At 42.9% G+C, this 27502-nt stretch overlaps 1 protein-coding gene across 1 annotated transcript in view; it reads right to left on the bottom strand.

Moving 5' to 3' along the window:
- The window catches only part of ACAD10 (acyl-CoA dehydrogenase family member 10), a 41600-nt gene that overhangs the window by 11732 nt on the left and 2366 nt on the right, over positions 1–27502 (bottom strand). Inside the window, 8 exon segments of the mRNA XM_045041131.1 lie at positions 4886–5067; positions 6855–6923; positions 11860–12001; positions 13207–13366; positions 14087–14245; positions 17907–18101; positions 20198–20346; positions 24698–24897. Coding sequence (XP_044897066.1) covers positions 4886–5067; positions 6855–6923; positions 11860–12001; positions 13207–13366; positions 14087–14245; positions 17907–18101; positions 20198–20346; positions 24698–24884 — 1243 coding nt within the window. The 5' untranslated portion in view covers positions 24885–24897.

Here is a 27502-nt window from a genome sequence, read left to right as displayed (position 1 = left end):
CTTACGTTGAAGTCTTTCATCCATTGTGAGTTTATTTTTGTGTATGGTGTAAGAAAGTGGCCCAGGTTCATTCTTCTGCTGTCCAGTTTTCCCAGCACCACTTGCTGAAGAGACTGTCTTTTTTCCATTGGATATTCTTTCCTGCCTTGTCAGAGATTAGTTGGCCATACGTTTGTGGGTCCATTTCTGGGTTCTCTATTCTGTTCCATTGATCTGAGTGTCTGTTTTTGTGCCATGTGGTATCACCTTCTGATGACCTAGGAGTTTCTCATGTGATGCTCCTGCCGCCGTGGCTGGATTTCAGTGTGATCTGGGTACTGTTTCCAGCCACATGGCCTGCAAGCCTGATCCCTGGCCCTCTCAGACATCCTACAAGCTTCCTAACAGCCTTTAAAAAATCCCTTGTTGGCTAAACAACAGTGGTTGGCTAAGAGCATGGAGTCTGGGCCTGGGCTGCCTCGGTATGGTTCCCAGCTCTGCCATTCTCTATCTTTCTGATCTCAGACAGGTGACTTAACCTCTCTGTGCCTCAGTTTTTCCTCGTCAGTGAGATGTTCCTCAGAGAGTTGTTGGGAGGATAAAATGTGTAAAGGCCCCTGGAAATGTTCCTGGCATGTAATACTACTACATGAGTATTTGCTATCATTATTCAGTTGTTTGCTAAGAAACCCAAGAGATACCAAAGTTGAGGAACTTGCAAGTTCTATCTGGGACCAGGACACTGGAAGGAGTTCTGGAGTCAACTCAGCTCACAGTCAAGGTCTTCAATTGATTTAACTTCTCTGAGCCTCATTTGCTTCTTCTATAGGAATATATTGACACCTAAATTCCACAAGACTGTTGTGAAGGCTAACAGAAATCCATACAGAACATGCCAGATACTTAGCTGCACAGAAGGCTGCTCCATGAATGGTGGCATCATTGTCCCGGTTATTGTCAATTGATCATTATTAATTGTCACTATTAATATAACTAAAAATTAATAAATGTGTCAGGTCCCTGGATCTAAGCCAAGCCCTCATCCCTCATCTGAAAGAGCAATGGTCCCCAGAGGCTGAAGGGTTTGAAGATAAGGATAGAGACGTCAAGCACCTTCTGTGCAGTCCACTCACAGTTGGGGCATCCAGACATGAGCCCTTTGGAAAATCTAGTTGGGTCATGAGAGGTGGAGATCAAAATCCACAGGAATTTAATCCAAAACAAATCAAGCCTTTAGAACTAACTTCTAGTTTTCAGAATTATAGGAAATAGAGTAAAGTAAACCATAAGGAAACAATCAAGACAAATATATAAGACAACTGACTTGGTCTTTTTTTTTTTTTTTTTCCTTGAGAGAGAGAGAGAGAGAGAGAGAGAGAAAGAGAGAGAGAGAGAATATCTTAAGCAAGCTCCAGGCTTGATCTCACAACTATGGGATCGTGACCTGAGCCAAAATTACGAGTTGGATGCTTAACCAACTGAGCCACCCAAGCGCTCCCTGACTTGGTGTCAAAAAAACAGGTGGGGGGTGAGGGGACTGTTCTAGATTCCTTGATCAGATCCTGAGATGGGGGAGGGGGACTCATTTATAAAAGATATAAGGGGATAACTGATGAAGTCTGTCTGAATATGGATTGGGTTTTAGATATTCTGGGAAAATTTTTAATTTTCTTGGATGTGATAATGGTATCGGAGAATGCCCTTATTTTTAAGGAAATGCATAAAGTATTTAGGAGTTAAGTGTTAGGGTCTCTACAACTTTGTTAAATATATTTATATATAGGGAGAGAGACAAACAGAAGAAGCGGGAGAAGGAAAGAGAAAAGTGAATATGGCAAAAGTTCAGCATTGTTAAAATCAGTAGCGGGCATGTGTAGTTATTCACTGTACTATTTCATGTTTCTGTAAGTTTGAAAATTATCATGCTAAGGAGTCAAATACAAAACTCACAGGAGCTGAGCCTTTGTGAAAGGAGCCCTTCAGGAAAACCTCCGATGTGGATTTGGGACCTCCCGCCCCTCACACACACCAGCCCAGGGCTGCACACGTTCCATTTTCACGGGAAGCAGATGCAGCTGCCCCTGTGTCTCTGGCGCTGCTGGCCGCTGGTCTCTCTCAGGCCTGCCAAAGCGCTGAAACATCCTTCCTGAAGCAGACCGCCCCCCTGGGATAAGGAAGGAGGATTATGTGCTCCCTGCAGGTCCTGGGTGGTGAAAAGGTTCTTTGTGGTAATTGGACTGCACCTGAAGGATCTTTGTCAAAAGTCCCTCTTGATTAGAAATCCTGTTTGTGTGCTCTCTCAGTCTTTCTTTTGTGTTTTTACAAATTTAAATGTGTTCTTTTGAATAGGTAACACATTCACAAGGCTTGGACAAAAGGGCAAACAGTAATCTTTTTCCCACCCCTCCGCCCAGCCATTCAGCTCTTTTCCTCCCCCAAGGCAACCCACGTGACCAGCTTCTTAGGTATTCTTTTGGAGATATTCACTTGTGCCAGCAAATATTTAAATGTATTTGAATATGTAAATTAATTCAAATATACCGCTCTTTACACAAATGGTACTATCTATTTATAGCCAATGCCCTGCCAAGCAGCTGGATTCCTGACATAACCAGAGAAATTGCAGGGTTTTTTTGAAAAGGAGAATCTAGTGCGTCTGTAGCTGGATCAGTGAACCTGAAGCATGACGAAACTGCTTTATGCTTTCAGACTCAAAACATAGCCAGTGGCCTGGGATGCTGGCCCTTAGATCACATGAAATCACATCAGATTTCTGCTTTGTCTCTTGATGCTAAGAGGTCAGTGGAAAAAACGTCAAAATAGTCTACTTTAAAGGCACAGGGGGCACCTGGGTGGCTCAGTTGGTTGAGCGGATGGATCCTCTGTCCCCCTCTCTCTGCCCCTCCCCTGCCTGCACTCTCTCAAAAATAAACGTTTAAAAATAAAATAAAATAAAATAAAATAAAATAAAATAAAATAAAATAAAATAAAATAAAATAAAAGGCACAGGATCCATTCAGACAGCACATGGGAGAGGCTCTTCCATAAGCTGTTCTCGCTCTAGGACAGGATGTTACACTGCCCACTACTTCATTTGCCTAAGGCTTTATCTTCATTCAAAGCACCGGGACAGCTGCCACCTCATTTGCTTTTCAGATCAGCCCTGTGAGGGAGGCAGCACAGGCCTTTTTTTTTTTTTTTTTCTTCACACCAAACCTTTACTATTGAGAAAACTATGAGGAGATAATGTGACTTGCCCGAGGTCGCTGATAAATTAGCATCCAACTTCTCCAATGCTCTTTCACATCTTGAAACGAGGGATCAATATGGGCAACATGGGTTGTCTCTTTGCCCACTTGCCCTTTTACTGGTGAGTAGGGCTGCCAGATAAAATACAGGATATCCAGGGTGCCTGGGTGGCTCAGTTGGTTAAGCGGCCAACTCTTGATTTCAGCTCAGGTCATGATCTCATGGCTCTCATGGGATTGAGCCCCACTTTCGGGGACTCTGCACCGACAGCATGGAGCCTACTTGAGATTCTCAATCTCTCTCTCTCTCACTCCCTCTGCCGCTCCCCCACTCATGCAGGTGTGTGCTCTCTCAAAATAAATAAATAAACATTAAAAAAAATACCCACTTAAATTTGAATTTCAGATAAACAACACATTTTTATTTCCAAATGAGACTACCAAGGTGGAGGGGAACCCACAGGGGATGATACGGAGCCCGCTGTACTTGGAAGGGATGGAGAACTCCCTCAGTATGGGCTAGGAGGTCAGCAGGTCTGCTCTGTTGTAGCTAAGTGTCTCAGAGTGATCTGAGTAGGGACTCAGATCATGTGCCCGTGGAGAGGTGGATCTTTAGGTACTTTGGCAGAAACGGTAGGAAGTTGATATACACTGGACACATACTATAGCCTTTGATGTGGTCCTACAGAAAAGAGGCACATTTAGGCTAAAAGCAGAGAAAGAAGAAAATACAGCTTCGCTGAGAGATTCTTTTTGACTACAGCCAAGAATACATACTGGTCAAGAGTCAAATAATACTCTTGTACTTTCCAAGTCAGAAAGAGTGAAATTCTTTGGCTTGTGCTAAAGTTTGTGCATGCAAAAGAACGGAGACATTTGTGACAGTGGTTTTAAAATTGTGTGTGCCTGTCAAATTCATAAAATGCTACACTTCAATACACCTGACTTCAAAAACAAAAAAAAAAAAAAAAAAAAGGGAAAGCAAAGCAAAAACAGACAATAACAATGAGGATGAGGAGCAACTGGTACGCTCAGACATTAAAAAACAAGCCGAGGGCACTTCGGTGGCTCAGTGGGTTAAGCGTCAGACCTCAGCTCAGGTCATGATCTCACAGTTCTTGAGTTCAAGCCCCACTCTCTGCTGTCACTGAGGAACCCGCTCCGGATCCTCTGTCCCCCTCTCTCTCTGCCCCTCCCTCGTGCTTGTTCTCTTTCTCTCTCTCAAAAATAAACATTAAAAAAAAAAAAAAAAAAGCAGAAACAAACTCTGCAAACAAAATACCTTGGCATAATGGCATTTTAAAAGTCTATCCCTGTTGAAAAGAATATTTAGGGGAAAGAGTAAAAAACAGAAAAAAGTATCTTAAATACTCCTGGCTGGTATCAGAAAAAAGAAAGATTAAAATGGTCTAGCAAGATAAAGTTGCAGGGAAGAGAGATTCTGTAGTCCATGAAGGGATGTACCCAAGGATAGAATGTCTATTCTAGGTAAGTGACACCTCCATTAAAATGTAACTGGATTTCCCAGCAGGAGGCTATGAAGCCCACATCACATTTAGCAAACACTAGGTGCGTGAACAACCTGACATCACAAATCCTAAAACCAGGGGCACCATGAGGAAACTATCAGCATGAAAGACAAATGGCCTTGTGCTCACCGTGTTTCGCGTAGTCTTCTAGGCCCGTAGCGTTGAGGTCCACGCTGTGAATTTTGCACAAGACTCTGTTCATGGCAGTGTAAATGGCCCGCCTCTGGGTGGGCTCCAAGCCTGGCAGAGAGGGGTCTCTGTAGATGAGGCCTGGGCAGTACTCCATCAGATAGAAAGGAGTACCGATGACCCTGGGAGGGACACAGACAGGATGTTTCAGTGGCCCAGCTCATAACATGGCAGGCTATTAGTCATGGTATTGCTCTAACGGTCCTGTGTGTTCATTCCAAGAACTGAGGAAGGAGTTCAGGCCCAGGGTACTGGATGTTTCCTTTCTCCTTCATACACGAGCACAGGTTAGAAGCACCCCATCCCCAAACCAGTCCACACACACAGCCCTGTCTCTACTTCCTTGCCCGCATACCTCTCTTCCATTAGGTCCACTTGGGGAAGCTATGGAATGGAGTTTAAGAGTGATAATGTAGGAAAGCATATTGAGAGGAGGCTAGACATTACTAGAAATCAGCTGACTGTTCTAAAAACTTGTTTTGAAAATTCTACCATTAAAACTGTTTATCCTGATGTGACTATGGGCTAGAACTTAAATTTATTATTAAATTATTAATTATCTTAAGTGTAATAATGCTGCTTTGATTATGAAAGAAAATGTCTTTATTTTTAGGAGGGGTATGCAACTTACTTCAAAAGATTCAGCTAAAAATATATATAGAAAAAGGAAATATATTTATAAAATGTATAAAATTATTAGAGTGTGTAATTACTATTATATAAAATTATTTATATCATACACCTATACACATATGTAAACATACATATATTCATACAGAAGGCAAATATGGCAAAATGTTAGCAACATTTTAATCTAGATGAGAACTCTTTATGCTACTTTTTCTTTCAACTTTTCTATGTTTCAAAATGTTCATAATTAAATAGGTGGGACAAAAAAAATTCAAAAAGGTTATTGCAAAGCAGTTTAAAAACAACTTAGAAGGACCACAATAAAAGATTAACAAAAACAAACATGAAGCTAGGTGGATCCAATTCTCACAAAAGCAAATATTTCTTCATCTTTCAGGATAACTTACAGATCTGTGAGCTCTCGGGGCGGGGCGGGGGGGTAGGGGGGTGGGAATGCTCTAAAGTCTTTCTTCTCTCCCATCCACATTTTATTTGTCTTCATTCTAACAAACTGGGATCTGAGCGACTAGATGGGCTTTGCTCTTCTGTAGTTTGAATATGTAATAAAAAATAAATCCAGGGGCGCCTGGGTGGCTCAGTCGGTTAAGCGTCCGACTTCAGCTCAGGTCACGATCTCACGGTCCGTGAGTTCGAGCCTCGCGTCGGGCTCTGGGCTGATGGCTCAGAGCCTGAAGCCTGCTTCCGATTCTGTGTCTCCCTCTCTCTCTGCCCCTCCCCTGTTCATGCTCTGTCTCTCTCTGTCTCAAAAATAAAATAAACATTAAGAAAGGTTTAAAATAAATAAATAAATAAATAAATAAATAAATAAATAAATAAATAAATCCAGTGGCGTCTGCGTGGCTCAGTCGGTTAAGCGTCTGACTTCAGCTCAGATCATGATCTCACAGTTTGTGAGTTCGAGCCCCACATCGGGCTCTATGCTGACAGCCCAGAGCCTGGACCCTGCTTCAGATTCTTTGTCTCCCTCTCTCTCTCTCTCTGCCTCTGCCCCACTTGCTCTCTCTCCCTGTCTCTCTCAAAAATAAACATTAAAACAAATCAGTCAATCAATCAATCAATCTGGAAGCACCTGGATGGCTCAGTGGGTTAAAGCATCTGGCTCTTGATTTTGGCTTAGGTCATGATCTCACGGTTTGTGAGATTGAGCCCCGGTGAGTGCAGAGCCTGCTTGGAATTCTCTCTCTCCCTCATTCTCTGCCCCTCCCCGCCAAATAAATAAATAAACATTTAAAAATAAATAAATAAATCTCATCATTACCCTGAGTCTTCACAGAGGTCAAGAACTCTGGGGACAGGCACCCCAGCATTTCCAAGAGCTTTCATTATCCTGCCAGAATAAAGAAAAATGAATGAAAATGCTGGCTGAATTGATGAGATTTTCTTGAAATTATTTTTCTGAATTAAAATTAGTGTACACAGGAGTTAAAACAGAATTCTAAAAAATATCCAACTGACCCCAAAGTATGCAAGAAGAACAAACAACAGATGGAACAAACAAAAACCAAATAGCAAAATTATGGACTTAAGTCAAATATATCAATAGTTACATTATATTGATTAGACTAAACATTTCAGTTGAGACAGAGATTGTTGTATTGCACAGAAAAGCAAGACCTAGCTACATGCTGTCTACAGGAGACATTCTTTATATATAAAAACATAGGGAAAGGAGCACCTGGGTGGCCCAGTTGGTTAGGCGGCCAACTTCAGCTCAGGTCATGATCTCATGGTCTGTGAGGTTTGAGCCCTGTGTCGGGCTCTGTGCTAACAGCTCAGAGCCTGGAGCCTACTTCTGATTCTGTGTCTCTCTGACCCTCCTCCACTCACATTCTCTCTCTCTCTCTGTCTCTCAAAAACGAATAAATGTTAAAAAAAATTTTTTTAAAGAAATAGCCACATTAATATCAGAGAAAGGACACTTTAAGACAAAGAGTACTACCAGAAGCAGAGGGACATTTCCAGATGATACAAGAATCCATCAGGAAGATATTGCAATCATAAATGTGTACATGCCTCATAACAGGACTTCAAAATGAAAGAAAAACGATCAGAATTACAGAGAGAAACGGACAAATCCACAATCATAGTTGAGGCTATAGTACCCCTTTATCAGTAACTGATGGAACTAGAACAAAAAGCAGTAAGACAAAGTTCCAAGTGATACTACCGACGACTTGACCTGATGGCCATTCCCCCAATACTCAACAAGGGCAGGATACACATTCTTTTGAAGGACACACAGTACGTTCACCAAGATAAATCATATGCTGGTTCATACGATTAAGTAACGGAAATCTTAAACAGTATTTCTAAGATCTCAATGGTATTAAACTAAAAATCATTAATTTATGACATGTAGAAAAAGCTCAAATATTTGAGGGGTGCCTGGCCGGCTTGATCGGAAGATCATGCAGCTCTTGATCTCAGGGTTGTGAGTTTGAGCCCCATGTGAGGTGTAGATTACTTAAATAAATAAAACATTTTTTTAAAAAGCTCAAATATTTGCAAATTAAAGAACACACTTTCATATAAGCCATGGGTCAAACAAGATATTACGAGGGAAATTAGAAAATATTTTAAACTGTAGTAACAATAAAAAATACAACATGTCAAAATTTGTGAGATACAGAAGTGCTTAGAAAGTAACGTGTAACTTTAAATACTTGTAAAAAGACTTTAAATCAGTTACACTATAAAGGAAAAAATAAGCCCAGAGTAAGTAGATGGAAAGGAATAAAGATAGAACAGAAATAAATGAGACAGAAAACAGAAAGATTTAATGAAGTGAAACACTCTTCTTTGAAAACAGTTGATAAAGCCCTAAATAGACTAATGAGAGAAAGAACAAATTATCACTCAATATCATGAAAAAGAGGGAAAATCACTACATTAAAAGGATAATAAAAGAATATCATGAACAATAAATTTGATAGATTAGACAAATGGACAAATTCCTTGCAAATTATGACTTACCAAAACTAAAACAGGATGAAATAAAATATCCGAATAACCCAATATTTATAAATTGAATCCATAATCAAAAAACCTTTTCCTAAAAACTCCAGTCCCTGATGGGTTTACTGGTAAATTCTATGAATCACTTAAGGAAGAAATTTTTTCATGTTTTAAATAGAAAAATAATTACTGTCTTTTTTTTTATTAAAACAATTTTTTTTAACGTTTATTTATTATTGAGAGACAGAGAGACACAGAGCGTGAGCAGGGGAGGGGTAGAGAGAGGGGGAGACATAGAATTTGAAGTAGGCTCCAAGCTCTGAGCTGTCAGCACAGAGCCTGATGCGGGGCTCGAACTCACAAACTGCGAGATCATGACCTGAGCCGAAGTCGGTCGCTCAACCAACTGAGCCACCCAGGCGCCCCAATAATTACTCAGTCTTATCACCAGTAACTGGCTCCTGCTTTTTGCCTGCCTGGTGTCCTTTCCTTGCTTCAAGTTCTGATAACATACCTGGGCTTTCCTTTAGGAAACAGCTCTCCCCCACCGTCAGTCCACATGGTCTGGGTGGGACTGATGCAAACCCTGGTTCCAAGGATGGGCACAAGACCCAGATTTGGCCAATCTGAATACTGCATCCTCCTGACCCCAGACAACACATTGGGCCAATGAGTCAAATCTCAGGAGGTATGCTGGAACATTCACTGAGGTTACGGAGGAAAGAAGAGTGGAGAGATGAAGAGAGAGAGAAAATGAGTGAGTCCTGGTGACGTTATATGGGCCCTTGGATCTGGTTATGCCTGAAAGATTTAAATTGTGACGTCAATAAATTTTACTCCTCTTCCTTTTTTAAAAATGAAGACTTAAGTCAGTCTAGGTGGGTTTCTGTTGCTTACAGTTGAGGAACAGAAACATGCTAGTCCAACATGACCATGGTAAATAATGTTGTGTTCTTTTCTAATATTTTTGTTTCAGTGCACAAGTCTTAAAAAAAAAAAAATAGGCGGTGCCTGGCTGGCTCAGCTGGTACAGTGTGTGACTCTTGATCTTGGGGTTGTGGGTTTGAGCCCCACGTTGGGTGTAAAGATTACTTAAAAATAAAATCTTTAAAAAACAAAACAAAAAAACAGGATAGAACTATATGTGGTTTCTGTTTTTATCACGTTAAAATTTTATCATGGCATTTTTGTGTCAGGCATATTATTGGCTACACTAATAGCACAATCATTAAAGCTGGGCTGTGAAATCCTACTGCCTCCCAGGTATGATGCCCACCTCCGTCACTCACAGCTAGTTGTGTGTCCCTGGAGATACCGCTTAACCTCTTTAATCCTTGCTTCTCTCACCTATAAAATGGGGACCATGATAGTAACATATCATGAGTTGTTGTGAGAATGCTTTGGGTTAACAATACATCCAAAACATTTATTGCAGTGCCTGGCACATACTAAACGCTCAGTAAATGTCAGCTATTACTATTATTGTTGTTATGGCAACAAGTAGACCAAGGTTTAATCATCTCCTGATTATTGTACCTTTTGGGTGTTTGCAATTTTTTATTAAAACAACATTGTGGTGACCATATTACTGCATAAAGCTGTTTTCCCTATTTAGAATTATTTTTTAAAGAGACATTCCTCTAACTGGAATTGTTAGATCTCAAAGTGTGACTACAATGAAGTTTTTAATAAATTGTATCATGCTGTTTTCCAAAATTCCCAAAGTTGTTCAGATTTACCTTTGGCATTTTAATGTTTATTTATTTTTGAGAGAAAGAGTGTGAGCAGGGGAGGGGCAGAGAAAGAAAGAGACACACACACACACACACACACACACACACACACACAGAATCTGAAGCAGGCTCCAGGCCCTGAGCTGTCAGCACAGAGCCCAACACAGGGCTTGAACTCACAAACTATGAGATCATGACCCGAGCCAAAGTCAGATGCTTAACTGACTAAGTCACCCAGGTGCCCCTACATTTAGCACTTTTTTTTTTAACATTTATTTATTTTTGAGACAGAGAGAGAGCATGAACGGGGGGAGGGTCAGAAAGAGAGGGAGACACAGAATCTGAAGCAGGCTCCACGCTCCGACCTGTCAGCACAGAGCCCGACGCGGGGCTCGAACTCGTGAACCACAAGATCATGACCTGAGCCGAAGTGGGACACTTAACCAACTGAGCCACCCAGGCGCCCCCCCCCACCCCACATTTAGCATTTTATAAGCAGATACTATATTACATTCCATCTTCAAATGCCCATTTTATTCCTTTACTAAAATGGAAATTCTCTGCATTCCTGGATTTTTGGAATGTCACCACAGCCCTCCAGAACTCCTCAGTACCCCTGGGAATGGTCAGAGTTCACAAGCAGGATGCATGAGAATAGAGTGGGGGTTTCACACTTTTAGGGTTTCTTTCATCTAAATACAAACCTGCTACTATGTGGGTACATATATAAATGTTCAGAAATAGCTACAGGTTTTCTCCTCTGAAGACCCCTAAAGCTTCATAATTCTCAGTCACCATTGCCTGCAATACTTGGAGAAGTCAGATTCTAGGAACTAAAAAGTCCAAAGAAGAAACAGTAAACAGTGAGAACAAGAAGGGACCAAGAGCCAAAGTCACAGTTTCCTTACTACGCTGCAACATTCCTTCTACAGAACATAATGGGCTGGAAGGAAGAAGGAAGCAGAGGAAGAGAAAGGCTTCCAGGAAAGTAAGCCCCACTCTGGAGACCATCCAGAATTTTCATCTCAGTTTCAAAGAATTTGGAGCTAGGTTTTTTTTCAACCTGCTGTGTTTAAATTTTCCTATTTTCAAAAGAAACTATGTTATTTGGGATGGGCTGTAATGCAACCCATTATTATTTTACATATTTTATTATGGAAAATTTCAGACATCTATGAGTAGAGATTCATAAAACAAACCCCCATGTAGCCAATTTCAACAACTACCAACTCAATGCCATGCTTGTTTGGGCCTCAGCCCCACTGATACACTGTTTATAAGACTAAAGGTCTTAGTCTTTAAGACTTAAAGGTGAGACTAATGAGTATTCCAATAATGCTTTTTCCACCAGAGGTTCCAAAAAGGTCTAGTTTCCTCCAGGTTTAGGTACAGAAAAGAGAAAACAAACTTCTGAATAAAATTAGGTTACATGTTCTTATTTGAGATAATTTTGGAAATTCATACATGCATACATACATTACATGTCTCAAGGCAGTCTGATGGAGACCTGACTTGTCAGCTCAGGGCTGAGCTGCGGAGGATGGAGGGGAGCACACCCCAGCTCTGAGAAGTTACCTGAACTCCCTCTCCACTGCATGGGAGGATGGAAGGAGTGTCCCCGGGGGCTTCTTCCGCAGAACCAGCTGGTGGTTAGCTAGCCTGATGTAGTAGGTTGGATTTGACCGCCCATGATCAAACTGAAGGAGTTCCAATGGGCCTGCAAGTTTGAAAACAAAGATAACGACAGTAGTTCGGAAGGATAGAGCTGGGCATTCCTGCTCTCTAACAAGTACCGCATTTGGGATGCAGGACATTCTGATTAGGGATGCACCTCCGACTTGGGCACCAGAAGTGATGGAGCCCCAGGCCTACTGTGCCAGCCCAGGTCCACCACAGTGTGGCAAAGGCCACTCCATTTACACCACAATCATCTTCACTTTGTGCAGGTGTCCAGTTTTGTCCTTCTTGCCAACTCCCGCTCCATGAAGAAAAGCTTTTCAGTTCTGTTTATCAACCACAAGCACGGGCATGGCAACCCACCATGCTCAAATGGAATGCTTTAAGCCTGAGGATGAAAAGCGCCCTTGTGCATCCCTCAGTCCACACTCGGCCAAACCACGCCTGAGACTGGCGTGACGGCTGGGAGGAGCTTCCGCGGAGGCCTGTAGCTTGAGCTGAAGTGCTTCCCTGAGACGCTCCCTCCCACCCCATGGGGCTCAAATCCGTGGCTCCCGCTCAGGGACATCCTAATTAACCTTCAGCTTCATAACAAGACTGAACTCTGGACACAGATTCGTTTCACATGGTCAGAAGAGCAAGAAACTGGCATTTGCCTGAGTTAGCTGGAGCTGGCCTGCTCAGAAGGGGCCCCTCAGCTTTGCAGAGGCCCTAAGAACAATCCAATCTCTGGAAAACAGAAGTGGAGCTCCACGCAAAAAGTCTTCAAGGATTAAATGGGTGAGGCAAAACCTTATCACCAGGTGGAAATGTCTTCCAAGGCCCCCGAGGCACCTATTTTTCTGAGAGAGGAATATGAAGAATCAAAGAGGGGCCTTTGAAGAGATGGAGACAACTTGTCACACTGTAAATTTATGCTGCTTCTTAAGTCACCTCCACAAAACAGGCTGTCATCTCAAAACATTTAGACACACTCAAACACCCCTGGGCACGTACACAGTCTCCAGATCCCAGGCGATCCCTGCCACACCACGCTCTTGGGTGGAAGAGAGGGTGAGTGTACTTTTGGGGTTCATGCTTTTCCCCAAGCAAAACTGAAAGCTGCACTCAGACCCACTGAGCTCCATGGCTGTTTTCCTCACCACACAGCCTCTGTCTCCAGCATATTCCACTAGGGTTTGAAAGTGAGAACCAGACTGAAGGCCTAGCCTTGAAAGAGTTGGCAAAAAGCAGAAATTTAAATACCTGTGCTTTGGGTCCCCAGTAAGTCTTTGAGGTACTTCTCCAAGGAACCTCGTGGAATGTCCATTGTCTTTCTCATGGGGCAAGCGTTTGGAACAACCATTCTCAACGTAAAACCCAAACGGGTTTCTAATTCCTTTACTGCAGTTTCTGGGTCATCAACCTGGTTTCAAAGAGAAGACTGAACATGTACCACCAGTCAACCCTGACCTGGCCTCCTGTCTGTTCTCTAAAAGGGCAGTTTTTTAGAGGAAAATATCCAAGAAGTCACGTTTCTGAGCAAGGACTTTGGAGGCCAAGATATTCAGCTAATGAGGAAGCTGTATAAAGACTTTGCTCTTCCCATGTAATTCTTAACCACACTAAACTTTCTTATTGGCTGGGAAGAGTGCCAGTTAAGAGTCCACGATGCTCCTTCATGCCAGGAGGGCATGATACTGTGCTGCAGCATCAACCCTGTCCCTATGGCCCATCAGCTTCATAATGGAAACCCAAACACAGGAAGCTGGACAGAGACGTCCTCTCAGGTGGCTTCTTGTGCTTCACAGCCATGACCTGGGCGGTCCGTGTGGCTGGTAGCTGCCGGCTCCCTACCCAGAACGGCGTCACAGGGACAGCCTAGCTGCCGTCCCAAATGTCTTAAGCCTGCCATTCACCTCCTTGCACAATTCTTTTCTCAAACTGCCTTCTTAGTGTTTGTCTTACTTCCTTTCAAAAATAGAGTGGCTTGTCATGTAAATATCCTAAAATTAATAAAAAAGAAGACCATAGCAACATGGGGGAAAACCACTGAACACAACTATGATTGTTAACAGGACAAGCTTAGAAATGCTTATGCTAGTGCCTAGAGCACAGCAGAGGTTCAAAAAATAGTGATCATTACCTTTATGGTGTGAATGCCAAGGCTGGCAGCCGCTTTTAGATTCGGTCCAAGATCATCAAGAAAGATGGACTCAGAAGGCGGCAGGCCAAGCCGCTCCAAGCACAGCTTGTATATCCTGGGGTCTGGCTTACAGACACCTTCTAGGCAGGACTCCACGACCTGAGCGAGGGACGGGGATGAGAGATGAGTGTCCCTAAAAGGTGGTGCTCCCACATGCATACTGGCATATTTTTTAAAAGAATAATAGGAAGACCGTTGAGATTTGTTATAATAAGTAACTTCAGAGTGTTATGATATAAAATGATGTTGCTTTTTAAAGTTGGAGATATGGTAATACCGGGTTACTAGCTGGGGGCAAGCTCAGAAAACCAAAGTTCTGGTTCAGAAACAGCGACCTTGCGCACACAGCAAAGCCACAATGGGCCTCAGTGTCATCATCGGCAAAGTGGGGATGCTAATAGCTATCTTACCTATCTTAGCGGTTGTTGAGAACATTAAATGAAAGTTGAGTGGTTCCAAAATGATGTTAGCATTTTGCTAATGTTAAATATTGTGGCTACACAGAAGAGCTGTAGATTTCTACTTCGCCATTTTTTCAGAAAGAAGGGAGGGGCACCTGGGTGGCTCAGTCAGTTGAGTGCCCGACTTCGGCTCAAGTCATGATCTCATGGTTGGTTCGTGGGTTTGAGCCCCACATCGGGCTCTCTGCTGTCGGTGCAGATCCTACTTTGGATCCTCTGTCTCCCTCTCTGCCCATCCCCAGCTCGTGCTCTCTCTCTCCCTCTCTCAAAAACAAACATTAAAAAAAAATTTTTTTTTAAAAAAGAAGGCCGCACTGTTTACTAACTACAAAAGGCACATGACCTTAATGTCTGTATTTCAGAAATTAAAAAGCAAAACAGCCATCCTCAACTTATATAAATCCCATGGGAGAACAGACCCCAAAGAGACTATTCATGGCAAAGTACTGTTCCTTTCACGCAAAGAGCTTCCTGTGTCCTGACAACCTCATTTCCACTGTGTATCTGGTCTGGAAATGCAGTGGGGGGGGGGGGGGGGGGGAGGGGGGGTATGCTTCAGAGGGTCCAGATGAAACCCTGCAAAACCGGACCCAGTGCCAGGCAACCTCTGATCCATCAACCTGCAGGTCCTCTTACACTGTCCCCAGGGCTTAATCTCCTATAAAGTGGGCCTAAAACAGCCTCAGAAGCTTATAACTGACACCCTCTGGTCTGCCCTGAGAATAGAACTCAATCCATGCTCACTCCAGGAAGGACTCAGGCTCTCCAAAACCAAGGACAAACCCCTCCCTCTACTCTACATTTGCATTATTCAGGGTTGGGTGAGAACTGCCCTTTCAGGAAAATAAATATCCTAAATAGATTGGACCACTCTATTTAATCTTCCCTGTCTCTTAAGGAGCCGAATGAACTAAAAAAGACAAAGCTCCGTGTAAAGAAAACATCAGTAGTGGGTACCAGAGAAACTGGGTGTTTCAGACACAGACCAGTGTCCACACTGTGGGAGAACAACACAGCTGTGCTGGCTGAGACAGACAGAGGGGGTGGTGAGCCCAGTGAGCCAAGTTCTCACAAGCAGGCATCTCTCCTGAGGGACTATGTTGAGGGTCACTGTATTGGGGAAGTGAAAAAATTCTCCAGATTTAAGTTTGATAAGATCCCTGGCCTTCTCTTTCTGTTCTATTTTGCAAGTTGAAAAAGTCCTGGAGATGTAGTTCTTAACAATGTGAATATACTTAATGCTACTGAACTGAACACTTTAAACATGGTTATGATGGTAACTTTTATGTTATGTGGGTTTTTACAATAAAAAAATGTAAAAATATTTTTAATTGAAAAAAATTACATGGAAAAACATTTTGAAGCCGAGACAGATTCCTATAATACTGGTTTAAGAGTTCAGCCTCTAATGTTGACAGAGATCACGGATTGCTTACACTATCTTTATTCTATCAAAACATCTATGTATGTGTGCGCGCGTGTGCTTTAGAGAACAAAAATCTAAACCCTTGCCCTTGATGAAATGTTTTTAAAACTCCAGGTCTTCTGCAGACCTAAAATACGAAAACCCATCAGAAAACTCCTGGAAAGCACATGCCAAAATGCCTGTGAAGTCTGAATAAACAAGTCCATTTTTTTTTTTAAAGAAACTCATAGGTCTTTTAAATTGTAGCTTCATTTGAAGGGCTGAACGTGAGCCTGGACAATTTAATTTGTCTAGATGAAGATATCATTCCTATAGCTGCACTGCACTCTGAAAATAACCAAAACGTACTGAATACTGACCATGTGCCAGGACCATGCAGAGAGCTTTGCATGCATAATTCTGTGGGATGCACGCAGGGACCCTACAACAAAGAAATTGCTATTCCCGAATTACAGAGGAAGAAACTGAGGTTCATGGAAGCAAAGCCACCGCCCGTGATCACCTGGCTAGCAAGCTGCAGAGACAGGATTGAATCTGGCTGAAGTCCCGGAGCACTCGGAGGGGAGGGGGCTTGGAAGAGCGCTGTTTGTGTCCCACGGGGAAAACAACAATCAAAGCAGGTGGGGAGCTAGACAAGGTGTACAGAGGGGACAGGACTCTATCTCTGACAGGCTTTCTATAAGAAGGAAGGAGGACGTGGGAGGTGAAAACAGCACTAGGCTGAGAGGTTCATTTCCAACATTTGCCCTCTGAATTTCCACCTGTCAATTTTACTAGATTTTATGTTCTAAAATAGCACTATCCAATAGAACTTTTCAGAATGATGGAAACGCTGTATATGCTGTCCAGTATAGTAGCCACTAGCCGCACGTGGTGAGTGAGCACCTGAAATGTAGCAGGTGCGTACTCTGTGGGGCAAGGACCGTGTCTGTCACATTTGCCACAGTATCCCTTCACGTGTAGTCAGTGGCCAGCGCACAGTAACTGCTCAGTAAGAATCTACTTTCTAACTGAAGTTTAAGCAAGTCAGCTACGAATAATTCGTATCTGTCCCAGGATGATAATCTATTTCTCTCTTGGGGAAATGGGGAATCGTTTATAGGAGTAACCTCCTGGCACAGAAGACCATCTTTCACTCAGTATGTTCTCAGGGCAGTTTGATGGTCTAGCACTGGGCGATCCAATACAGTAACCACCAGCCATATGTGATTATTTACATTTAAACTAATAAAAATGAAATAAAATTCAGTTGTTAGTGACACCAGCCACATTTCAAGGGTTTAATAGCCATATGTGACTAGAAACAACCATATTGGACATTTCCATTACTGCAGTAAGTTTTATTGGATAGCACTGGTCTCAGGATTAATGCCACAGAAATAAAGGGCAACATCACTGGTCTTTTTTTTTTCTTTTTAAAAAATATTTACTTAAGTTATCTCTACACCCAATCTGGGACTCAAACTCACGATCCTGGGATCAAGAGTTGTACACTCTGCTGACTGAGCCACCTAGACACCCCAACATGGTTGGTCTTTGAAGAGATAAGGTCAAAGGTCCCTTTAGATGTGAGGGCTGACGGAAGTTTGTGAGTTATGTGACGAATAAGGTTCAAACCCAGAACATGAAAGAGTCTCTAAAGCTGAGGTTTCAACCAGTTATCAAAGACCATAAATACTGGACCTTGCTGAGAGCTCAGAGATGTTTTAGAAGTCCTCTTTTCATCCTGTTAGGTCTAAGTCTAATTTAGTCAAGTTAGACTGACTAAGGAAACCCATTCACTCAAGACCTGCTACGAGGCAGTGTTTAATGATGCATCCTAAAGCAAGGACAGAGACTCTGTTTTGATAGTTTTGGATTACTTCAAGCTTACCACATCAAACTGTTTCCGGTCCAGGGGCAAAAAGCTTTTCCCGTTGGGAAGATAAAAATTATTGCTCAAGACTGCAGTCCGAAGGCCTCTTGCCCGAATTTGAGTTATGGCCTCAGTCATCACTGGGAACTGCTTCGCCACTTGCTCACTGGTCAGCAGGGAGAAAAAGGAGCCCACAGGTACGGAGGTCTTTGACTAAAAATGGGGGAGGGGAAAGGAGAGGCAGCAATAATTAAGAGTAGGAGGAACAGCTTATGACCAACAGAGAAAAACACGGCTTCCTGTCTTCCTACTGCTACCTCGTTTGATTTGCTACCTAAAGGAATTGTCCCTCAGCCCCGGTGCAGAACTTCACATACAATGTTGTAAAAAGTAACTTCAGGTGACAGTGGTGAGGGAATGGAGCTATTTATATCAATCGTCCAGTTAAATGAATTCTTTATTTCAGTCATGGATTGGCAATTTTACTTATTTATTTTTAAATGTTTACGTATTTGTTTTTGAGAGAGAGAGAGAGAGAGAGAGAGAGAGAGCGCGTGCACAAGTGGGGTGGGGGTGGGGGGCAGAGAGAGACACACACACAGAATTTGAAGTAGGCTCCCAGGCTCTGAACTGTCAGCACAGAGACCAGTGTGGGGCTCAAACCCACAAACTGTGAGATCATAACCTGAGCTGAGATCCAGAGTTAGATGCTTAACTGACTGAGCCACCCAGGCACCCCATGGATTGGCAATTTTAAAGAGCATCAGAATATCCAAGGACAACTTAAGCTAAAAGTATATTAAGCAGGTATCATTTCATTCTTTTTTAAAAATTTATTTATTTTGAGACAGAGAACACACACACGCAGAGAGAGAATCCCAAGTAGGCTCTGCACTGTCAGCACAGAGCTCAATGCAGGGCTCGAACACATGAACTGTGAGATCATGACCTGAGCTGAAATAGAGTGAAACACTTAACCGACTGAGCCACCCAGACGCCCCTATAATTTAATTCTTAATGATCCAGAAGACATGTAATGATTTCGTATTGTGAACTTCAGCTTCTGACCCATTTTTCATTTTTAAATTCAATCTACGTGGGTTTTGGAAACTGTTACCATATTTCAAACATTTGCAAAGGCAGGTCTGCTCTTTTATACAAACACACACATACACACTACGGAACAGCTTTCTTGAGATACAATTCACATGCCACACAATTCACCCATAAACTGTACAATTCAAAATTTTTAATATATTCACAGTTGTGTAACCATCACCACAATCAATTTTAGAACATTTTCATCACCTTGAAAAGAAACTCCATATATATTGGCAGTCATGTTCCATTCTACCCCCCCATTCCCAATACTCTCAGTCCTAGAAAATCACTAATCTAAGTTTCTATTTCTATTGATTTCCCTGTCCTAGACATTTCATATCAATGGAATCATACAATCTGTGGTCTTTTTGACTGACTTCTTTCTTTCACTTAGCACAAAGTTTTATATACCTATTTGAAATTGTGGTAAAATATACGTAACATAGGGGCAGTTGGGTGACTCAGTCAATTAAGCATCCAACATTGGCTTAGGTCATGATCTCGGGGTGCAGGGGTTCAAACCCTGTGTCAGGCTGTGTGCTGACAGCTCAGAGCCTGGAGCCTGCTTCAGATTCTGTGTCTCCCTCTCTCTCTGCCCCTCCCCTGCTCATGCTCTGACTCTCTCTCTCTCTCTCTCTCTCTCTCTCTCTCAAACACAAAAAAATAATAAAATCTTTAAAAAAACATACATCACATACAATGTACTATTTCGACCACTTTAAGTGTGCAGTTGAGCGGCATTATGCACATTCATTTAAAGATTTTTTTTAATGTTTGTTTTTGAAAAAGAAACACAGAGCATGAGTGGGGGAGGCACATACTTTTAGATATATGTAGTTAAAGTTCAGTACCTGGGGATGGAAGAAATGCATTAAAAACTTAAAAATGGCGGGGCACCTGGGTGGCTCAGTCGGTTAAGCGTCCCAACTCAGGTCATGATCTCATGGCTTGTAAATTCAAGCTCCACATCGAGCTCTCTGCTGTCAGCACAGAGCCTGCTTTGGATCCTCAGGGCCCCCTCCTTTTGTGCCCCTCCCTTGCTTGTTCTCTTTCTCTCTCTCCCAAATGAATAAATTTAAAAAGTTTTTTTAATTCAAATGGATTATTAGGTTTTCACTTATTTGCAGTTTAACCAACTTAATAGCTGAGTATTGCACCCAAACTCTAGGCAGAAAGAATATGTAAATTCAAGTATGTTTATCACTCACGATTTCAGAGCAAAGTCTCCCAAATTGCTGTAAGAAATCCTCTGTTGTTATCTCTCCCCTCATAAATTTCATCCAGGGCCCCTTTTCACCACCTGAGATAAAGGCCTGCAGTATAGTTCCAGGAGGGATATCATTTTGTAGCTCCCATTCTATAGGAATTAAAATTTGCAATAAGTGAAATACATTCAGAGATGGCTGGGGTTTGGAAAGCTCAGGGGAATTACCACCAGTCCCTGTGATGCTGCTGTGGTGCCGGGTGGGGGGGGGGGGATTCTCACGGGAATTAGGAGAAACTGACGAAACGCAAAATCTCAGCCTTAGACCCCAAGGCAACAGTGATATGGAGGGGACACTGCTGTTAAGCATCAGGTCCTTACCCTCTACTTGACATGACTCTGGACACTGCATTATGCATTTTCTTCCCTGCTCTCATCAGCTGCCTCATGTACCTCAGGTCGCTCATACACTCCTGGCACGTAGTAAGAAAACACAAGCGTAATAAGCCACGTTCGGACAGCACACCAAAACAGGCCCTTCATTTTGTAAACTGGAGTCATCCTCTGTGGCACCAGAACTGCTACGCTGAAACATTCACTTGGGGGATGCGGTCTTTGCGGAATAAAGAAGAAATTTTCCTTTTTTTTTTTTTGATGTTTATTTTTATTCTTGAGGGGTGGAAGGAGAGTGCAAGCAAGGGGCAGAGACAGAGAGAGAATCCCAGGCAGGCTCCACACTGTCAGCACAGAGCCCGACACAGGGCTCGAACTCATGAACAGTAAGATCATGACCTGAGCCAAAATCAAGAGTTGGATGCTCAACCAACTGAGCCACCCAGGCGCCCCTAAAGACGATTTCTATCCATAAGAAGTTCAGGCAGTGGATGGATCAGCATTTGTGTGTACAGGGAGTCTTTGGACAGAGGCTGCTTTTTCTTGTACCAGGTTGTGTGTTTTCTTTCTAAAATATAGCTGCTATGGGGCAAATATATATGTAGCAATCATAAGTATTTCTAAGACATAATATACTTTACACATTTATTTTGTTTTGATAAAGTAGGGCCTGTGCATTGAAAATATTTGACAATATAGAAAGTATAAAAAAGAAAGTTAAATGACAAGCAATCTCCCTTAGAAATAATCAATGTTACTAATTTGATACATGTTCTTTGAGAATAGCAAGACTTAAAGCTCAATCCAAATAATCCTACTTATTTAATTTGAGAACTAAAATGTGTAACATTTTTTATGGTCTCAGAATTGGCAAGCATGTAAAGAAACTGGCACTCTCGTAGACTGTTGATGGGAGTGGAAAGAAGAACAACCTCTATGGAGAGCAAAATTTTAAATATACGTTTGATGTAGTAATTCCACTTCTAGGAATTTCTCCCACATATATATTTATAAAAGTCAGCAAAGATTATGAACAAGGCTGTTTGTGCAGAATTGCTCATGATGAAAAGAGCCAGGAATTTAAACACATGTTAGTAAATCGCTTGTTACATCAACGTTGATACATCCATAGAATGGAATACCACACAGGTGTATAAACTAGACCAAGGATATGCAAAATACGGCCTGGGAACCAAATCTGTCTCCTATCTGCTTTTGTATTCATGTACTACTGTCTATCACTGTTTTCTTGCTCCAACAGGAGAACTGAGCAATTGTGACAGATTGTGTGGCTTGCAAAGCCTACTTAACCCTTTATACAAAAAGCTTGCTACCTAAAACATACCTTGAAAAAGGATGAACTGACCTGGGAACATGCTAGACAGGGACACTCTACCCAGGGAGGAGGTCAGAGAGGCTTTCACAGAAAAGAAGTCGTTTTTTTGTAGTTGTTTGTTTGTTTGTTTTTTAAGTTTATTTATTTTTAAGAGAGGGGGAGGGAGAGAGCGCGCACATGAGCATGCACAGGGTACGGGCAGAGAGAGGGAGACAGAAAATCCCAAGTAGGCTCTGCACTGTTAGTGCACAGCCCAATGCAGGGCTTGAACCCACAAACTATGAGATCATGACCCAAACCAAAGTTGGACACTTAACCAACTGAGTCACCCAGGTGCCCCAAGAAGTCTTAAAATCAAAATTAATAACCACCACAAGATTTATTGAGTGTGCAAAATACTCCAGGCACTGTGCCAAGTAATATACTGTTTAGGTCACCATCAAAAGTACAAGTAGGATTTGAACAGGCAGAGGAGGCAGGGAAGGGTGGCTGCCAGCAGAGGGGAGAGAACTTGCAAAGACACAGGAGTGTAAAGGTGTTCGGCAAATTTAAAGAACATCAAGCAGTCCACAGAGGCTGAAATGTGGGAAATGCTATGGTACATGGACACGAGGGCTAATTTGCAAGAGGCCTTGGATACCAAGCGAAAGCTTCTGGGCTTAATCTAAGGGACAAAGCACAGGCACTCGAGGATTTGAAGCAAGGGAGGGAAGGGATGGGATCTGCATCTCAGAAATGTAACTCTGGGGGCTGCATGGAAGGTGGTACAAAACCCAGAGGGCCAGAGGCAGAGAGAAGAGTTAGGAGGTTCATGTGATGGTGCAGGTAGGAGACGGTAGGGTCCTGAACCTGGGCCGAAGCAGAGGGAGTGAAGTGAATAGGTTCTCAAGATATTCTGGAGAAAGCTGAGAAGACTCCTGTCCAGTGATCTTTGTTTTCTGTAAAAGAAGAGATTCAGCTGTCTTCCAAGTATGAAGGCTTGGGTGGGGGGACTAGGAGACTGCTGGGAGGTTGGAGCATCCCTGTGGCAAATGCCAGAGGAATATGAGCAGAGGAATAGGGAGGCTGAGGGACCAGCTGCAGCAGGAGCTAAAAAATTGCTCACCAAGTCAGTTTGCTTAGCTGGGTAACGTGAAAAGGAAAACCTCACTAAAATGAAGTCAGGACGCCAGAAGGGGGAGCTCGCACGCCCTTCCAACTCCGTCAATGACAGACACCAACAGAAGAATCTCCAACAGGAAAGGATGGTGAATTACTGGCCCCAACAGGAAAAAAGATGTATGCTGAACTGACTACCCCACCAGCTCGGCTAATGAGAAACCATCATCACCATGAACTCCTGCCTTTCTCCAATGGACTTTTGTTCAAAACAAGCCCTCCCAACTTCCTCCTCCTTCTCCATAAAATGTTCCTCTCCTTTGTTTGTTGGACTAGCCTATGGTTTTGACCAAAGCTAGCTTGTCCCAAATTGCAATTCTCCGCTATTCCCAAACTCATTTTTGCTGGTTAAATAACTGTTCCATGTTTAACGTCAATAGTAATTTTTTTTTACCCAGGGACATATAAAACCTGTACTTGGGTTGGTTTAGCATGGAGAATCGCCCAACCAGCTACCATAGAGGTCAGCTCTTTGGCCCTTTTTTATTCCTGCTGGCTGGAATGAGAATGTGATGGCAGGAGGTAATGCAGCCAAGATAGATCAGGAGGTGAAACTGAAAATGAAGAGTATTTGCAGCAGAGCAATACAATAGATACAACCTGAGTGCCTGATATCACCGAGCAACATACTAGCCCCCTACCACACACCTGAGCTTTCATGTGCCAAAGAAAGAAACTTTGATCTTGTTTCGGTCACTGTTCTGTTAGGTTTCCTAACACTTGAGGCCAAAATTAATCCAATGCGGGGCGCCTGGGTGGCTCAGTCGGTTAAGCGTCCGACTTCGGCTTAGGTCATGATCTCACGGTTCGTGGGTTCCAGCCCCGTGTCGGGCTCTGTGCTGCTGACAGCTCGGAGCCTAAAGCCTGCTTCTGATTCTGTGTCTCCTTCTCTCTCTCTCTGCCCTTCCCCAGCTTGTGCTCTGTCTCTCTGTCTCTCAAAAATAAATAAATGTAAAAAAAAAAAAATTAATCCAATGCAAGTCAGTTGAACTGAGTAAGGAAAAAAGTAAACCAGGAGGGGCTGATAAAGGATCAGAGACTAGAGGTTTGATCTTGAAGGACATAAAGCAGGTTTCTCAGGCAAGCAGCACAGTTCTCAGAGAAAGGCAGTTAAATTCTACCAATACCAATAACAACAATAACAATGGCAGCTCATCATGAATTGGGAATTTAAGTTGAGATAAGCACTCACTGTGCTACGCAAGTGTCTTCTGTAATCATTTCATTCAACTCTCCCCAAATCCCAAAGAGGTAAGTACCATAATTAGCCTTAATTTAAATTTTATTTATTTATTTTGAGAGACAGAGCCCAATGCCAGGCTCAATGTCATGAACCATGAGATCATGACCTGAGCTGAAACCAAGAGTCAGACACTCAATCTACTGAACCACCCAGGCACCCCTATTAGCCTTAATTTGATAACAAAATGAAAATAAAGGCTCAGAGAAGTTGAATAATTTACTCAAAATACTCAGCCACAAAGTGGTGCTTGGAATTTGATTTAAGAGCCAGAGTATCTCCCCCTGCCCAAATCTTCCTCTGTCTCCCCTTGCCTCACTTCATTCCCCTCCACCCCCAGCCTAGTCTCCAAAAGTAAAACAGAATAAAGAGCTCACCTGCAGCCACTCTCCTTGGAGAAGGCATGAGAACTCCACCCATATCAAAAATCACCGCTCTGTAGGGGCCGCCTCCAGAATGTGTCCAGTGCCTGGCTCCCTGGTGCTTGCCCTGGATGTGCTTCAGGAAGGCTGCCCTCCGAGGCTGCTGGAGTTGTGACAACTGGAAGAGCCATCTTATGTACATGTTGAGGCCAAGACTGCAGGAGAAGACACAGGGCACAGCTCGCCTTCGTTGCCCCCAATCCAGCCCACCATCTTAGAGCTCAGGTGTGCCAACTTGGCATCTCCACTGATCTCCAGCAAACACTTCAAGCCACAACCAGAACTGAACCCTCCCTGACTCCTCCTTTTTCTCAGTTCCTTAGCTCAGTAAAGGGCTCCACCATTCAGCTACCTGCTCAAGCTAGAAAACTGGGATTCACCCCTGACTTCTCCCCGTCCCCCACCTGGGGCGAAACTAGATGCTCTGTGCTGTCAACTCTTCCTCCTGAAAGCCGCTGTCTACCTCTCTCCACTTACTACCCACCGATGAACTTGCCCACAGATCATTGCAACAGCTTAACAGGTTCCCCTGCCTCTTCTCAAACCCCCTCTTCATTCTTCACTCTTCAAACAGAGTAAGAGTGCTCTTTCAAAACTGTAAATGTGGCCACCTCCTAATGCCACTTAAAATTTTCAATGGTAGTGGAGCACCTGGGTGGCTCAGTCAGTTGCACATCTGACTTTGGCTCAGGTCACAATCTCGCAATCTGTGAGTTCAAGCCCCACATGGGGCTCTGTGCTGACAGCTCAGAGCCTGGAGCCTGCTTTGAATTCTGTCTCCCTCTCTCTTCCTCCCCGCTCACACTCTGTCTCTCTCTCAAAAATAAAGATTAAAAAAATTTTTTTAATAAAATAAAAATTTCAATGGCAGGATGCCTGGGTGGCTCAGTCGATTAAGCGTCCAACTCTTGATTTCAGCTCAGGTCATGATCTCACAACCATGAGATCGAGCCCTGCATTGGGCTCTACACTGATCGTGGAGCCTGCTTGGGATTTTCTCTCCTCTCTCTCTCTCTCTCAAAATAAATAAACATTAAAAAAATAAATACATAAAATAACATTTTCAGTGGCTCCCCCACTGCCCTCAAGACAAACTCTTTAACCTTCCTCAAGAGGCCCTCTAAGATCTGCCCCCGACTTTGGGTAGCAACTCTCTTTAACCTTAATCCAGATGATGTGGACATGCAAATCTACATGCCGCTTCCTCAGACCCACGATGTTCTCCTCCAGCTACCACACCTTGGCCTATGCTGCTTCCTTGCCCCGGGCTGCTCCTTTCCACCTGTTACCTGGCTAATTCCAAATTGTCCTTTAGGCTCTAGTTGACCTATCACTTCCTTCATGAAACCTCTTCTGGCTACCAGAAAAGACACATGAGAAGTCAGTAAAAGGATACCCAGGACTGACCTCCTCCTAGCACTTATGGTGCCTCCATCACTCCAGCAGCCCTCCTACACTTTGCTGCAACAGGCTAACTGTTCTCCATTTGCCTCTTTTTTTAATGTTTTATTTATTTTTGAAAGAGTGCAAGCGGGGGAGAAGCAGAGAGAGAGAGAGAGAGAGAGAGAGAGAGAGAGAGGGACAGAGGATTTGAAGCAGGCTCTGTGCTGACAGCAGCAAGCCCAATGTGGGGCTTGAACTCATGAACCACAAGATAATGACGTGAGGTTAAGTCTCAACGGACTGAACCACCCAGGAGCCCCCATTTGCTTCTTTTCTAAACGTACTGTCAAAAAGTTCGGGGGGGGGGAATCATATACATAGAACACATACATATGTATATAGACTTACACATATATAGGTATAGAGATAATCCAAATATGGCAAAATGTTATTAGTCTATTTAGGTGAAAGGCAGATGATAAAAAGCATATGAGAGGTCACTCTTATATACCATCTAGACACAGTGTAATATTCTTTCAACTTTTCTGTATGTCTGAAATAAAAAGCTGGGGTAAAAAAAATAATTAAAGCAGGGGCGCCTGGATGGCTCAGTTGGTTAAGCATCTGACTCCGGCTCAGGTCGTGATCTCACGGTTCGTGGGCTCGAGCCCTGCATCGGGCTCTGTGCTGACAGCTCAGAGCCTGGAGCCTGTTTCGGATTCTGTGTCTCCCTCTCTCTCTGCCCCTCCCCCACTTGCACTCTGTCTCTCTCTGTCTCAAAAATAAACAAACATTAAAAAAAATTTTTTTTTTAAATAATTAAAGCAAATTCTATTTGCTGTCAGTTTCTCATGAAAATCTTTACACTTTTTGTGTGTATGCTTTTTCTATAGTTTAAAAGCTTACTAAAAATCAGGTTTGAACAAAACGTTGGTAAGACAGTCTGTAAATTTACGGGAGCCACTTCAGTGCCTCCATAAGGATTCAACAAGCTATGTAAGACTCTAAAGAGAGGATTCTTAAGCAGTAAATCTTCAGGATGATACAATGTGTTTTTCCTGTAACTGGAAATTTGCTGAACTGGGGGTGGGGGGTGGAATTTTGAAATGAAAAACTGAAAGATTGATTTGCATTTTCAGTTTTACTTATGTCCCTATGCGAAGGCCAAAGTTTATGATGGAAGGAGTTTATTTATAGGCTACTAAAAGCGTCAAAACGTTTTGTGTCAGGGCTTAACAGAGATGAAAAGTGTCTCTGGGGCCTGAAGGGCTGACTTTCATCTTAACTGAGGACACTAATGGATGAATGGGCAATGCTCCCATGACCAGCTTGCTTATTCCTTCCAACTAGAGATGATGGTTCTGTCCTAGCCACTTC

Source organism: Felis catus, chromosome D3 (genome assembly GCF_018350175.1).
Source record: "Felis catus isolate Fca126 chromosome D3, F.catus_Fca126_mat1.0, whole genome shotgun sequence".
Classification (NCBI taxonomy): Eukaryota; Metazoa; Chordata; class Mammalia; order Carnivora; family Felidae; genus Felis; species Felis catus.
The sequence above is the reverse complement of the archived record's forward strand: the minus strand, read 5'-3'. Positions and strand labels throughout refer to the sequence as shown.